The 15,640-nt window shown below is 50.3% G+C and overlaps 2 protein-coding genes across 2 annotated transcripts in view; both read left to right on the top strand.

Annotated features, from left to right (window-relative positions):
* The window catches only part of EXOC3L2 (exocyst complex component 3 like 2), a 51,780-nt gene extending 44,013 nt beyond the window's left edge, over positions 1-7,767 (top strand). Inside the window, exons 11-12 of the mRNA XM_083753744.1 lie at positions 291-412; positions 6,437-7,767. Coding sequence (XP_083609870.1) covers positions 291-412; positions 6,437-6,752 — 438 coding nt within the window. The 3' untranslated portion in view covers positions 6,753-7,767. The remainder of the gene's footprint in view (positions 1-290; positions 413-6,436) is intronic.
* The window catches only part of CKM (creatine kinase, M-type), a 196,118-nt gene that overhangs the window by 154,197 nt on the left and 26,281 nt on the right, over positions 1-15,640 (top strand). The window lies entirely within an intron of this gene.

Below are 15,640 nucleotides of genomic sequence, written 5' to 3'. Positions count from 1 at the left end.
CATAAAACACGATAGGGGATGCTGGGTGTGGTTTGCCAGCTGCTGAGAGCCAGTGATGGTGGTGACTGGGTGTGACCCATAGCAGGGAGTTCCAAAGGTCAGTTCTGATTTTATTTTGTTTTTCTCCCCCAAAAAAGTCATTTCCTGGTGTTTGTTTTGCAGAGGCAGTTCATAAAGTCTCCTGTCTCCTCAAGTCGGAAGGGGTTATCTATAATTAACTCCCGTCCCTACTTTAAGGCTGCCGCTGTCCCTCGCTTGACCGTCTCCTGTCTCCCTCCCCTTCCGCGCAGGAATCCACCTCATCCTGGCTGGACAAGGTTGTTCCACACCTGGCAGAGATCATTGAGCTAGAAGACGTTGCTGCCATCCAACTGCAAGTGGGCTTCCTCGCAAGAGATTTTCCCGATGTGCAGTGAGTTCCCGCACTCATTTTTTTGTGGGGGTGGGGGGGCCAAACCTTCTTTAATTGCATGGGGGGTTGTTGTACCCATAAACATTTGTAGCAGAACATTTCCCAGATTTGAAGGCTAGAAAAAAAACCAAACAGGCAGCATCTCGTGAGAATGTAACATGGACAGCAGAACTTAACAAAAACTTGTCTGGGTTTGCAGAGTTTGCAGACATCGACCCAGGGCATGGCAGCTGCAAAAAAATAATTAAAAAAAAAGGCGAATTGCATGCTAGGAATCATTAGGAAATGAATTGAAAATATCAGTCCAGAAATCATAAATGCCGTTAATGCAAATTGACGGTGCAATGTGTGCAGTTTTGGTTGACTCGCCCCCAAAAGGGATATTGTAGAGCTGGAAAAGGTTCAGCAAAGGGCCACCAAAATGATCGAGGGGGTGGAGAAAGGTTGCCACCTCTAGGACTTAGAGAAGAGGCGACATGATAGAAGCTTATAATCAATCAATCAATCAATCAATCAATCAATGTTTATTATGAAGGCGCCCTAAAGACGCTAAAGCAAAGATTATGGGGTAATACACACAGTGACTTGCAATCTCGATCACACGCAGTCTGTAGTCCGTTGGCAATAGGAGTACAATATGGGCATGTCTTTAAGTAACACCTTACATCAATAACCTGACAGTACCAAATTATCGAAGGCTTTTCACCAAAGTCAGACTAAACGTCTTTCCTTCTGCAGTGTTGGATGGCAGGTTGAGAGGAGTTCCCTGCCAGGACAGACTTTGCTCGTGTGCTCAAGACATTGATTCCATAAAACATATTTTGCTGCACTGCAAAATATGAGCAAGCCAAGGCTGAACGGATACTACCCTTGCTGGTACCTTTCCTGGGAAAATCAGAGGCTCACTATGTCAGGTTCCTATTGGAAGACCGGACAAACGCTAGAACATTAGCAGCGGCAAAGTTTTTATCGGTGGTTGCAAGAAGCTTATAAAAATGAGAAAGAGAGAACAGAGAAAAGTTTTTCTCCTGCTCTCATAATTCTAGAATTCATAGAACATTCAAAGGAGCTTGGACGCTGGAAGGATCAGGGCAGGTAAAAGAAAGTCCTTCTCTGTGCAGCGCAGTGTTAAACTGCAGAACTCCCTGCCACAGGAGGCAGGGATGGCCACCAACTTGGATGGCTTGAAAAGAGGGATGGACAAATTTGTGGAGGAGGAGAGGGCTGTCAAAGGCTACTAGCCATGAGGCCTTTGCCAATAATAATAATAATAATACTTTATTATTTATACCCCGCCCATCTGGCTGTTTCCCCAGCCACTCTGGGGGGCTCCCAATCAAGTGTTAAAAACAGTACAGTGTTAAATATTAAAAACTTCCCTGAACAGGGCTGCCTTCAGATGTCTTTTAAAGATAGGATAGCTGCTTATTTCCTTCACATCTGAAGGGAGGGTGTTCCACAGGGCGGGTGCCACCACCGAGAAGGCCCTCTGTCTGGTTCCCTGTAACCTCACTTCTCGCAATGAGGGAACCGCCAGAAGGCCCTTGGCGCTGGACCTCAGTGTCCGGGCAGAACGATGGGGGTGGAGAGGCTCCTTCAGCTTATTCCTCTTCAGAACAGTTCCTTTTCTGCGTTCTGAGTGGCAGCAGCTTCTGTGGAGCCACAAGGCTGTCGGCAGGGGCCACCCAGGCCTCACCCAAGTCCTTGCCTGACCTCTCGATCCCACGCGAATCGGCCCTTGGGCAGCACCAGGCAGCCTCGCTCCGTGCGAAAGAAGCACGAGCTCAGAGCTCAGTTATCCATCAAGGTTGCGATCTCCCATCGGGAGAGGAAAAGGCCCATCAGGTGGGGATGTGCGCAACCTGAGGCCGTGGCTCCCGGCCAGCGAGGAAGCTTCTCAGGCCCGAATCAGGATGCTCCAGACCTTGACCTCTTCCCTGCGGAGAAGCAAAGCCAGCGGCTCAGGGCCACAGCGGGGTCAGCGGCCGCTCAGCGCCTTTCCCCGTGCCGTGGCTGGAGGTTCTGGCGTGGATCGGGCAGCCCGGTCGCATCTTCTGAGGGTGCAAAAAGAGGAGACAAGGGAAGCGTGCTTAGGTGGGACTTCCTAAGAGGAGGGAAAACAGCTCCCCTGGGGGAACTGGCTGCTCAGGGAGGATGCCAGTCCTCGCGCCAGTGCTGAGAGGGAGCTAGATAAAGTTTCTCAGCACTGCGGAAAAGGGTTGGGCTCTGTGGTCGGTTGACCCTGTGGCCGTGTGGCTCTAATCTCCACAGAGGTCCTCTCTCTCTCTCTCTCTCTCTCTCTCTCTGCCTCTGGCATCCTCTGCCTCTTTCCTGAACGGGGCTGAATGTTGGGAGGTTCAGGACAGACAAAGTATTTCTTGACGCAGTTAAACTGTGGAACTCCCTGCCACAGTTGGCAGCAGTGGCCGCTGACTTGGAGGGCTTTATTTTTATTTCCCCCCCCAAAAAAAAATTATTCATTTTATAGCACAGTTAAACAACACAAACAGAAAAACAAACAGTACAAAAAATTCTTGTCTTATCCTTATATTTTTTAAACATTGCTAGGTGAGCTTCCCCAAGTCCCCACATCTGATTTTCATTTTACCTCACCTTTAGCAGTTTACATATATCATAATTTCTAGCCATTTTTTATCACACTCACTTTTACCATAAAAATCTTCACATTTTATCACTTACAAATAATACTATTTTAAAATACTACTATCTTCTGCTTCTAACCCTAAAGCCTATATCCACTTCCAGAGCTATTCTAAGATTTAAATATTAACATATTCTTTCAAGTATTCTTTAAACTTCTTCCAATCTTATTCCACCGTCTCTTCTCTCTGGTCTCGGAGTCTCCCGGTCAGTTCGGCAAGTTCCATATAATCCACTGACTTGGAGGGCTTTAAAAGGGGATTAGACAAATTCATGGAGGAGAGGACTATCAATGGCTGCTATGATCTGTCTCCACGGTCAGAGGGAGCAATGCTTCTGAACACCAGTTGCTGTGGAAGGGAGAGAACTCTTGTGGTCGAATCCTGCTTGCTGGTCTACCAGTGCTTGGCCTCTGTCTTGAGCCTGTGCTTTGCAAGCAGGTGGGTTCGATCCCTTGACATTTGCATCCTGAGAACAGGATGTTGGACTCTTTTGTTCTTACGAAGCCTCCAGTTCCAGAGGCAGTCTATCTAGATTCCTGGGGTATTTGGCTACTACTCTGAGAACAGGATAGGGACGTGGGTGGCGCTGTGGTTCAAACCACAGAGCCCAGGACTTGCCGATCAGAAGGTCGGCGGTTCGAATCCCTGCGACGGGGTGAGCTCCCGTTGCTCGGTCCCTGCTCCTGCCAACCTAGCAGTTCAAAAGCACATCAAAGTGCAAGTAGATAAATAGGTACCACTCCGGTGGGAAGGTAAACGGCGCTTCCGTGTCCTGCTCTGGTTCGCCAGAAGCGGCTTAGTCATGCTGGCCACATGACCTGGAAGCTGTACGCCGGCTCCCTCGGCCAATAAAGGAAGATGAGCACCGCAACCCCAGAGTTGGCAACGACTGGACCTAATGGTCAGGGGTCCTTTACTGAGAACTGGGCTGGATGAGCCCCTTTTGGCTGGACCCAGCTGGCTCTTCTCATGTCCTTGCCTTCACCCCCACCCACCCCACCCCTCTTTTGACAACACACATTCCCAATATATCTTCCTAACTCCTGCTTGACCCCTGAAGCGGGGTCTGAGGCAGGTAGGTCAGGTCCCTTAGGGATGCCAGAGGGTTTCTTCCTCCTTCCTCCAAGGATGGCCAGAGGAGTCACTCCCGGTTTTCCCAGGACGGAGGGGAGGCTGGCAAGCTATAAATACCCGCCGCCTGCTTCCACGCTGCCCGCGCAGCTCCCTCCAGCTACCAGCCAGCTGCGTCACTCGGCGAGGGCGAAGGCGCTGCCTTATCGTGCCTCCTCTGTTTGTTTCCCTTTCCATCTTCCTGCTTATTGCATCCTTAGGAATTGTTTCGGAGGCGACAGATTGCCCGCTAAGTGTGGCTGACGGACGTTTCCTGTTTTATCTGGACCATTTCGGGTTTCTTGTTTCTTGGAAGAGGAAAGAGAGAGAGAGAGAGATTCAGCAGGAGAAAAACAAGCGGCTGGCCTTCAGACGGGAAGTGGGCTCTGTAGCAACTTCCTGGAGAGGGTGGCAGGGCAAGAATCGGACTGGCGGTGCTGGGAGCCGGAGGTCTCTGCGACCCTTCTAGGCTAGTTGTCCCGAAAGCCTGGAGGAAGAAAAGGTTTCGAGAATGTTGAGAACTGCAGCAAAAGTCCACCCAGCGCCATGTCTCTAAGTTCAGGCCTTAGGAAGGGAGAGCACAAACCTTGTAATAATAATAAGAAGAAGAAATTTGTTGCGCCCATCTGACTGGGTTCTCCCAGCCACTCAGCATGTGAATGGATGGATCCAGATTAATTGTCAGCCTCTGAGTCCATAGAGCCCATCTATCTCATTTATAGACACACATACACAGAGATCTGGGGCCACAGGTCATCCCTGCATCTGGAGCCAGGCAGGTTCAGGCTGGTGTTTGTTGCAGGGGAACCTGTGCAGACTGGGACTCTTCAGGATCAGGCCCCAGACTTGGTTCAGATGATGCCTGAGGCAGAGGATCCGGTGCAGACGGAGTCTCCTCTGGTTCCGAGTCCGAGCCCAAGGATGAGTTCTGCAGTTTAAACTTTCTGGCTATTAAACCATTGCACAGCGGGAGCCTTGAACCCTGAAAGATTCCCCCAAAGTCACCCTGCTGAGCAATCACGCTCATCCTTCCCTCTGAGCTTGTACCTCTTCAACCCAGCTTGCAGGGGAGAAGGGAACAGATCCTGTTGCTGCAGGAGTATGCAGGTCACACACAACAACCCCATTCGGGGCTTGCAGTGAGGTCAGGGAGGAAAGAACAACGCCCCCCTCCGTCACCCAGAATCGCCACCCTCACTGGATCATGCTCCCAGAGACTTCCTCTGAGAAGACCCTGCTACGATGGGGGGTGGCAGCCAGGCTGTTGCGCCCGGGTGGCAGCGGTGGGGATGGTCGGCAGGGGACGGATGCAAATTCCTAATTAGCAGAGGCCTTTCCAAAGAAGCTGGGCGACTTCCCCTCCACACCGCAGGGTTCTCCGGTGCTGGGAAAGAGGACCTCAGAGGGCCCATTAATGCGGCGGCCAGCCTTGCGCCAGGCCTCTCGCCCCCGCCTTTTGGGCAGCCGGCAGAACGGGGCTCGGCTGATTACACGGGCCCAGCGCCAGCTTCCTGAAGTTAACGAGACATCCGAAGCAGCAGCAACAGCAGTAGCAGCAGCAGCAGCAGCAGCAGCAGGGCTTTAAATAAACCGTCTCGCAAAGGCGCATTTTTGTGGAGCCAGGGGGCAGCTCCTGCGGACCCTTGCCTCGCTTGGCGTGAGAAGGGGCGAGAGGGGGAGGACAGAGCTGTTTGGGTCTGGGGTAGGGCTGGACTAGGGGTCAGCAACCTTTATCAGCTGTGGGTTGGTCCACTGTCCCTCAGACCATGTGGGGGGCCAGACTATATTTTGAAAATAAATAAATGAACGAATTGCTATGCCCCACAAACGACCCAGAGATGCATTTTAAATAAAAGGACGCGTTTTAGTCATGTAAAAACACCAGGCAGGCCCCACAAATAACCCAGAGATGCATTTTAAATAAAAGGACACATTCTACTCATGTAAAAACACCAGGAAGGGTGTTCCGGCGGGAAGGTAAACGGCGTTTCCGCGCGCTGTTCTGGTTTGCCAGAAGCGGCTTAGTCCTGCTGGCCACATGACCCGGAAGCTGTACGCTGGCTCCCTCGGCCAGTAAAGCGAGATGAGCGCCGCAACCCCAGAGTCGGCCACAACTGGTCAGGGTCTCTTTACCTTTTAAGTCCTGTAATGCACTATGACAACGTTTACCAATGTAATATAAGAACGTTAACAAATAAATAAAATGCAAATTCAAAAAAAGAAGAAAAAACTTATCTTCCTCTTTCTGCAGGAAGAAGCACGTGTCTGCCATTCTGGACATCCGCGGTCTGCAGAACCAGACCCACCGTCAGGACATCCTGGCCGCCATAGAGAGTCTGGAGCTGACCGAGGACGGGGAGGTTTCCTGCCTGGACCGGGCCTTCTTCAACGAGATCCCCACCAGCAAGGTCTTCTGCGTCCGCCTCCAGCTGCGCTGCGTCTCGGTCCTGGGGGTGACCGGACTCTCCCGGCTCCGCCAGATGCCTTGGCGGCGGCAGCAGCAACGGCAGCAGCACAGGCAGCACAGGCAGCGGTCCAAAGAGAGCGGGGCTGAGTCGCAGGTGTGAGGACAGGCGCCCCGCCAAATGGTGGACTCCCTCTCTCAGCCGCCAGGTTACGGGGTGGGGGCCAGGAGCCTCCCACGGGGGGGTGCCTTTTCTACCCCCCAAGAGCCGCCCGCTGCAGGGCTCACACTCCAAACGAGGACTGCGGCACCTGCTCCCTGCAAGAGGCAGCAGTATCTGTTGCCTGCATTTTATTCCGCAGCCGAGATTCCGCAGGCATCCTGGCTGCCTTTCAAAGTACCTGGGCAGTTGAAGGAAAGGACTCCTCTCCTATTAACTGGGCTGCAGGTTTAAAACTTTAAAACTAAGGTTGCAAATGCAGCGAGGGAGAATTTTATGCATCTGTTAAAGAAGAATCCAGCTCTGCCTGGAACAGGGAAAATCGAGCCACTGGTGTATCATGAGAGATGGGCAAAATCATTTATTTAAGTCGTGTTGGGAACCTTTTCCAGGCAGAGGGCCACATTTCTTCTGAATTAACCTCCCAAGGGCCACAGGTGGACGGTGCCAGAGGTCAAAGTGGGCGGGGCAATGGATGTACATTTTTACCTATGTATAGTGGGCTCATTTCTGCGCATGATCCTTGCCCTCCCTCGAGAGGCAAACAAGTAACATCATCAGAGTTCCAGGCCAGCTGGAAACTTTCCAGCAGGCCCAGGGAGGGGTGTGGCCTGGAAAATGTTCCGGGGGCCACGCGGAGAGGACTCGGGGGGCCACATTCAGATCCTGACACACACCTACAACGTGAACAGTTCATACGTCGAGGCTCCACTGCATAATTCAGTTCCTTATATGGCAAGAGATGTATGGGGGTTACCCGACCCTCCGCTCAAAGTAAGGGGGCACGCCTCCCCTCCCCCCACTTCCGCGACTCAGTTTCTCCCTTGGACCAGGGGGTGGGTGGTTGGCACAGGGCAAAGCGAGGGTTGGATTAAGCGAGGCCTTAAGGGAGTAAGTATACCTGCTCTGGATGTATGTATGTATGTATAAATAAATAAATAAATGCATATTAATTTAATACCACCCTTCCTTTTGCATATTTTGGGGTGGGTGTATGGCTCTAAACCGCCTCCAGCATCTTCAAATGAGGCCTTTCTCTGCTCTTGGGAATTCTTGGTGTATCTTGGGATACACCAAGGAATTCCTGGCCCGTGTCAGTCGTAGACCCGTAGAGCTATGGAGTTGGAAGGGACCTCCAAGCTATTCCAACCCCCTGCAATGCAGCAATCTCAGCTAAAGAAGCCCTGACCGATGGCCATCCAATCTCTGCTTTAAAATGTCCTTCCGAGGGAGGCCGTTCCAATTGCAAGCAGCTCTTATCCTCAGAAAAAAATTCTTAATAAATTAGTTGGAATCTCCTTCCTTGTCATTTGAATCCAGCAGTTCAAGTTCTACCCTCTGGAGCAGCTTGCCTACAAGGAAGGTTCCACTTGCGCTGTGGCTAGAAAGCACCGTTCCCAGAGGTTTTCCACTTGTAATAGGTCCAAGCAATTTCCCCCTTGCCCTGCTCCTTTTCAAGGGCAAACACACTCTTTAGTGACAGATCGGAACAAATGGAGGGGACGACCTGTATTGCTGTTTGCTCCGACTGAGCACTAAAGAGTGATTTTCCCCAGGGAAAAGCTGCGGGACCAGAGGAAGGGTGGAGAAGCCCAAAGAGAGAAAGACTAACCGCCTTCCAAGTCACAAAGGTCTTTCAACTGTTAACAGAGAAATCTGAGGGCACCCTTGGACAAAATAACAAGGACACCAACCAGGAATACCAGAGCAAAACAGCAGCCAGTAGGCTTGGTATTGATTGAAGACTGTCGCAACAGGACTCCCACCTGGAACAAGATGTAAGCCCCGAACAAGAGAGAACCCAAACTTTTATTAGCTGCTAATTCCCATGTTACACCCCCCCCCAAACTACATCATGGTTACATCATGAAAGGGGAGGATTGGTGGCAGTAATCTGAGCATCCTGGACCCTGCCCCATGGTTCCCCTTGCCCTCCACCAAACACCCATCAAGTGTAACAAAAGAGATACTTACATTTCCCTGTTTCCCAGCCAAGTTAACCACACGCTTTTGTCTTCATCTGGATTTGTTATTTCTGGAATGGCTACCTGTCTGTCACTCAGGTATCAGGAGGCCAGGGATCATCACTCAGGCAGAGAGGCTGCTGAGGAGCTGAGCTCAGGTGTCTATATGAATTTCTGAAGTTTTCCCAGTGAGCCAGTACATAGGAACATTTATCAGTGAATTGTTACATTTGGTATCGTGCAGCAAAGGCCCTTTGAATAGGCAGGAATAAACTGTGATGATGTGTTTTGTGGGGACAAATCACAAAAGTCACAAAAGCGATTGTGCTGGTTTTGGTAGTGGGCTGCATGTGCATGATATCTGCTGGAGGGGCAACCCCCCCCCCAAACCTAGACATAAATTCCTGCAACATCTACCTAGTCGCCTGCTGGCAAGATCCGCTCGCCGTAGGTGACTAGGCCAACCCTGCCTTCAGGAGCTAATAGCTCAGGGCTTGAAAGAACAATCACATGATGTTCTTCCTAATGTGTCTTGATTGCTTTTTAGAGGAGGGGGAAAGCCCCCCCTTTTCCTCCCCGCCTGCCATTAGTCCTTCTCCGGTGAGACTCAGAAAAGCTTCCAGGAAGACCCTTGCCCACCCCAGCCTCCCCCCCCTTAACGGCCCAGGACGGGGACTCCCCTCCCAACACATCCGCCACCCCCCCACCTCCCAGACGCAATCAGGCAAGAGCTAACCTGAGGCTGGCTTAATGAGTTTCCCAGCCACACGGCTTAATTGCTCTCACACAGCCTCTTTCCTTTGGGATCTGCGGGATCCCAGCGGCTTCCCCCAGTGATGGAGGGGGCTGGGGCAGGGGGCAGGGCAGCGAGATGGAGTCAGAGTCTGGGACTCAAATGACATTTTGGTGCCTTAGGCAGAAAACATCCTATTCCTTCTGCCTCCAGTGGTGAATCATTAACAACTGAATGGCAGGTTTTAATTGTGCCCCAGAAGCTGTCCGAAGCAGCCCACTTCTGCCTCCTGTCCGACAGCATGGCCCGGGGTAGCTTGCCACCTGAGCCATCAATGGGGCTTTGTGTGACGAAGGTTCGAGGTCAGGCCCAGATCGTAATCAATTTGGAGACTTGGTTTGCAGACATAATGTTCTCTCTCCCTGGGTCAGGGGACATAGTGAGTCAAAGGTAGGCTTTGTGTGTTCCTGGAATGGAGGTACAGGGAAGATCTTGGCTGGCCGAGCGCTGAGGGGACTGGTACAAAAGGTCAAGGCCAAGGTGGAGGAAGCAAGAGTGCAAGGGGCCAGGGTTTGCTATGGCCAGAGGCTAAGGACAAAGAAGAGGAATCGGGCTCAGGTCACATTTAAAGGTGAGCTTTCCCCCTGCGCTTTCGGAAACCGGTTCACGAAGAACTGAATCACAGCCGTTCTCTGAAATTTGCATTGCTCTGAATTTTGCACTGCACACTGTGCTGGCCCCGGGGGTAAGCCGTGAAACGCAGTCCAGGACCGGTCCAGAATGAAAAGTTTCTGCTAGGAGTCAGTCCGACAGGGCCCAGGCAGGAAACCAGGCAAGGACAAGTGCAGGATCTCAGGCAGGATCTGGCATACAGCAATGTTAACTTGGGGCGGGGTCCGACAGCCTTCCATCTTTGTCGGAGTAGCGGCCGGTCCTGATCCCCCGGTGACTCACCTCCCTGTCTCGCCCGAAGGTGAGCACTCCTCCTGTGAGTACTCAGGTCTCTCCTTCTCTCAGACCTGAGTCTCTGCAGCTCAGGAGACGTCGGTGGGATACTAGACCCAGGGGCCGCCTCAGCCTCTCCTGACCCAACTGGTAGTGGAGCAGCTGTAAGTGATGGCCCAGCTGGAGGCAACGAGGTCACCCCTGCATCTGGAGCCAGGGCAGGCTCAGGCCCCTGACCCGGCCCAGCTGGTTGTTATGTACTGAGTTGAATAGGATCCAAAATGCAGCAATCTGATTGGTCCTAGAACAATAGGATGCAAAATGCAGGAGTCTGATTGGTCCTAGAACAATGCAGCAGTATGATTGGTCTGCAGGAGCCACCCAATCCAGCTCCAGATGGAAGTGAATCCACAACCTGATTGGCCTACAGGAGAATTCCGCAATTAGCCAATCACGTGCAGCCCATTGTGTAAATAATGTATATAAAGCAGATACTTTGGGGGGACTTTCATTCCTCCTCACCGCTATGAGCTGAATAAAGAGCATGAAATCCACTCTTGACTCTGAGTATATTTCACTGGTGCTTGTTGCAGGGGAACCTGTGCAGACTGGGACTCTTCAAGATCAGGTCCCAGACTTGGTTCAGATGATTCCTGAGGCAAAGGATCCGGTGCAGACTGAGTCTCCTCTGGTTCCAAGTCTGAGCCCGAGTCCCAGGCCACCACACACACCTCCGCTAAAATAGTGCTCACAGAGCGGCACATACAAAGGCAAAGTATGCAATAGAAGATACCCGCAGCAAGGGAAACGGCATGAAAGAATGCATCCTATCAAAAATGCACAAATCGCTGTGCAAGAATGTTAGGAAATCCCTGATAAAAGGCTGCCGAATTTTCACAAGGGCCTAAAAAGCACATTGCAAACTGATGTGCAAATGTAGAGGACTGAGCTTTTTTGTTTTGTTTTTAATGATATTTATTAGAGTTTCAAATAATACACAAAAGCAAAAAACAACAAAACAATTTTCCAGAAAAGATAAAAAAAAGAAAAAAAGGAAAAAGCAGAATTAAAAGACATTCAACATTTACAGTCCTTATTTTCAATAACTTTTTTCCACGACTTCCCCTTGCCTCCCCTTCTTGTATTCCATGTCCAAATATTTGTTCAACAAGTTCTTGTCCCTAATTTTTAACCTTAATTTGTTATTATATTTAATTCAATTTATATATCAAATTTTAACTTATATACATCAATCGTTATACTTAAAGACTTTTTCTAAGATCGACCCAATTTCCCTTCCACGAATTCCCCATTTTTATACTAATAACAAAGCAAAAAAGGAAAAAATAGAAAGAATCAGAATATATTTGTTCACCCTTTGGATTCCCAAACCCCACCCTCCCTTTCTGAGCTTTTGATTGGAAAAAGGAGGAACTGAGAGAACTAGAAAGAGAGAGATTTCCCCTTCCCTAGCCAGAGCTAACTGGGAAAGATGGAGGGCCCAAGGAGAAGGGGACGACAGAGGACGAGATGGTGGGACAGTGTTCTGGAAGCTACCAGCATGAGGGAGGCAGTGGAAGACAGGAGTGCCTGGCGTGCTCTGGTCCAGGGGGTCACGAAGAGGCGGACACGACTAAACTACTCAACAACAACAACAACAAGCCAGAGCTAAAGGTAAAGGTAAAGGGACCCCTGACCATTAGGTCCAGTCATGGCCGACTCTGGGGTTGCGGCGCTCATCTCGCTTTATTGACTGAGGGAGCCGGCGTACAGCTTCCGGGTCACGTGGCCAGCATGACTAAGCCGCTTCTGGCGAACCAGAGCAGCACACGGAAACGCCGTTTACCTTCCTGCCACAGCGGTACCTATTTATCTATTTGCACTTTGATGTGCTTTCGAACTGCTAGGTTGGCAGGAGCAGGGACCGAGCAACGGGAGCTCACCCCGTTGCGGGGATTCGAACCGCCGACCTTCTGATCGGTAAGTCCTAGGCTCTGTGGTTTAACCCACAGTGCCACCCGCGTCCCCTAGCCAGAGCTAGGACCAAATAAATTCAGGAGGGGACGGTCAAAGAGCAATTGTTTGTTTAAAAACATTATCGGGCTCAGGTCACATTTAAAGCTGAGCTTTCCCCCTGCGCTTTCGGAAACCGGTTCACGAAGAACTGAATCACAGCCGTTCTCTGAAATTTGCATTGCTCTGAATTTTGCACAGCACACTGTGCTGGCCCCAGGGGTAAGCCGTGAAACGCAGTCCAGGACCGGTCCAGAATGAAAAGTTTCTGCTAGGAGTCAGTCCGACAGGGCCCAGGCAGGAAACCAGGCAAGGACAAGTGCAGGATCTCAATTTCTTCTTCTTCTTCTTCTGGCAAAGGCAGGTTCCAAGGTCTGGCACCAGTGTGGGACCACCGAGAAGCAAAAGCTGGCAGGAATATGCTTGGGGAAATGCAAAATTGTAACAGATTTAAAACAACCACCATCACCACCTCACCCCAAAAATCAGCCCACTGGCTCCCAGTATGTTTCTGAGCACAATTCAGCGTTAGTGCTGAACTTTAAAGCCCTCAATGGCCCAGTATACCTGAAGGAGTGTCTCCACCCCCATCGCTGAGGTCCAGCTCCAAGGCCCTTCTGGTGGTTCCCCCACTGCAAGAAGTGAGGTTGCAGGGAACCAGGCAGAGGGCCTTCTCGGTGGTGGCTCCCGCCCTGTGTAACGCCCTCCCATCAGATGTCAGGGGAGATAAAAAAAACTATACAACTTTTAGAAGACATCTGAAGGCACCCCTGTATTGGGAGGGTTAGGGTAGAGGTGGAAGTGATCTAGGATCCAGACATGGATGGCTGGCTGGTCGCAGTCCTGAGCAGGTGGGGCATTCCTCTTAGGAGGCGAAGGTGTCATGCTGCAACATTTTGTTGCAGGCTCAGCTTTTGAATATGTGGGTGTTTGACAGTTCTCCTGTCTCCAGCGATTCCCCGGCAGGCAATAAAAAACAGGAGGCTTGTTGTTAAATCCCTGGCCGGTTGGCTGCACTAAGTTTGAAGAGGACGCAGGCCTGTCAGCCGAGATGTAAGGTGAGAGACTCTGGGTGCATCTGGAAGTCACGTTCTGCTGCAGGCACTCAGAGTGGAGCACATCTGACCCTGCACAGAGTGTCCCCTCCTGGCGACCTTCCTGCCTTATCCTGCCCTCAGAAATTGGCAGCTCAAAAGAGAAGGAATTAACTCCATTTGAGAAGGGAATCCATTACTGGGCTCATGCTTTATTCTTTATAGTACCACAGACCATGTGCAGAGTGCACCCCTGCAAGTAATCTTTTGGGGTTCATTGTTTTAAAGAAACAATGTGTATGTGTGTGTTCGTATAAATATTATATATATATATATATATATATTCAGAATATTTTTTTCCTGTTTTCCTCCTCTAAAAACTAGGTGCGTCTTATGGTTAGGTGCATCTTATGGAGCGCAAAATACGGTACTTAGCTGCATGGACCAGTGGTCTGACTCAGTATAAATCACCATCCTATGGTCCTACAGGGCTGCAGCAGTCCGGACACGACATCCATTGGCAGAAGCAGCGCACTGGGGCGGCACGGCCTGTCCCGGCACACCGCCTATGTCTCAGTTTCTCAGGGACATTTTTCGGATCCAGCTCGAAAAGACAACCCCCCCAGCCTCCTCTCTGATGGCCCGTCAGGGGAGATTCCACCGCCAGCACAGCATCCCCTATCAATCCCTCTCGTGTCCTGACCTGTCCAGAAGTAAACACAGGCGGGAAAAGGCCAGACCATTTATCCTGCGAGATGTAAATTCTCTTGATGGATGAAGAATAGCTGCGGCCGTAGCCAGGGCCCTCTTGCCAACGCAGATGCCTCCAGGGACCACTTGGCGGTCTGCTTGTGTTAGGAAACTTAACACTTGTTCTCGGTGACATTTCCTAGAACAGTCCTCCTCCTCTCCCCCCCCCCACCCCGGCCGCCATCCCCTCCGTCAAAAACAAAACAAACACCCTGAGAAAAATGTCTGTGCCGGGATATATTCTGCACTTTCAAACCCACAATTCTGGGCGACCAGAAAAAGCTTGCCTCCCCCTCCCATGACACTAGAATTCGTGGGCTGAATGCCAGACAAATACAGTGGTACCTCGGGATAAATAGTACCTTGGGTTAAGAACTTTGCTTCAGGATGAGAACAGAAATCGTGCAGCAGCGGCATGGCAGCAGCGGGAGGCCCCATTAGCTAATGTGGTGCTTCAGGTTAAGAACAGTTTCAGGTTAAGAACGGACCTCCAGAACAAATTAAGTACTTAACCCGAAGTACCACTGTAAAAGAAAGCCGTTCATGTAACACATGGTTGAACTATGGAACTCCCTTCCACAGGAAGTTGTGATGATGTAAACAAAATCTTCCCCTTTCCCCTAATAATAATAATAACAATTTATTATTTGTATGACAGAGGACGAGATGGTTGGATAGTGTTCTTGAAGCTAGTCGTCTGACCAAAGTCTGACCAAACTGCGGGAGGCAGTGGAAGACAGGAGTGCCAGCTCTCACTTCCATACACCACTACTGGGAAAACCAGAGCTTTAAGTATACGGACCTTTGTTGGCAAGGTGATGTCTCTGCTTTTTAAGATGCTGTCTAGTCCATAGCAATTGTTGTTATACAATTCCATTCACCATATAGATGGGTTTATGAAGCAGAAGAAGAATTCCACGAAACAGTGGGTATATCCAGAATCACTCTTCATGGCAGCATTGGACGTCATAAAACAAAGCTTTACGGCTTCTTTTCACCAGATAAGACCCATTGCTTCTTTCAGAGATTTGCATAGCCCACAAAGACTTCCAGAGACCTATAAGACATATTTATTTGGTTCTATGTTTTCAAGAGAATCCAGCAAGAGTGCATATTTTGTGACTTTCAGAGATTTAGAAGCTTTCTGTTTATTTGGTTTTGCAGAGAGTGCATATTTCATATATTTCATATTGTTCAATGTTCTGTATAGATTATATAGAGTATATTGACATCACATTGTTGTACTTGGTCATCGTGTTGACTTTGGATATTACTGGGGTTCCCACGATGGCCGCTGGTTGGCCACTGCGAGAACAGGGCGCCGGACTAGATGGGCTCTCATTGCATTCTTGTAGAAACTACGGGAGGAGCAGGGCTGAGGTTTGCTTATGT

Source organism: Podarcis gaigeae (genome assembly GCF_964106915.1).
Source record: "Podarcis gaigeae genome assembly, chromosome: 8".
NCBI classification, from domain to species: domain Eukaryota; kingdom Metazoa; phylum Chordata; class Lepidosauria; order Squamata; family Lacertidae; genus Podarcis; species Podarcis gaigeae.
This window is presented reverse-complemented; position numbering and strand designations above follow the sequence as displayed.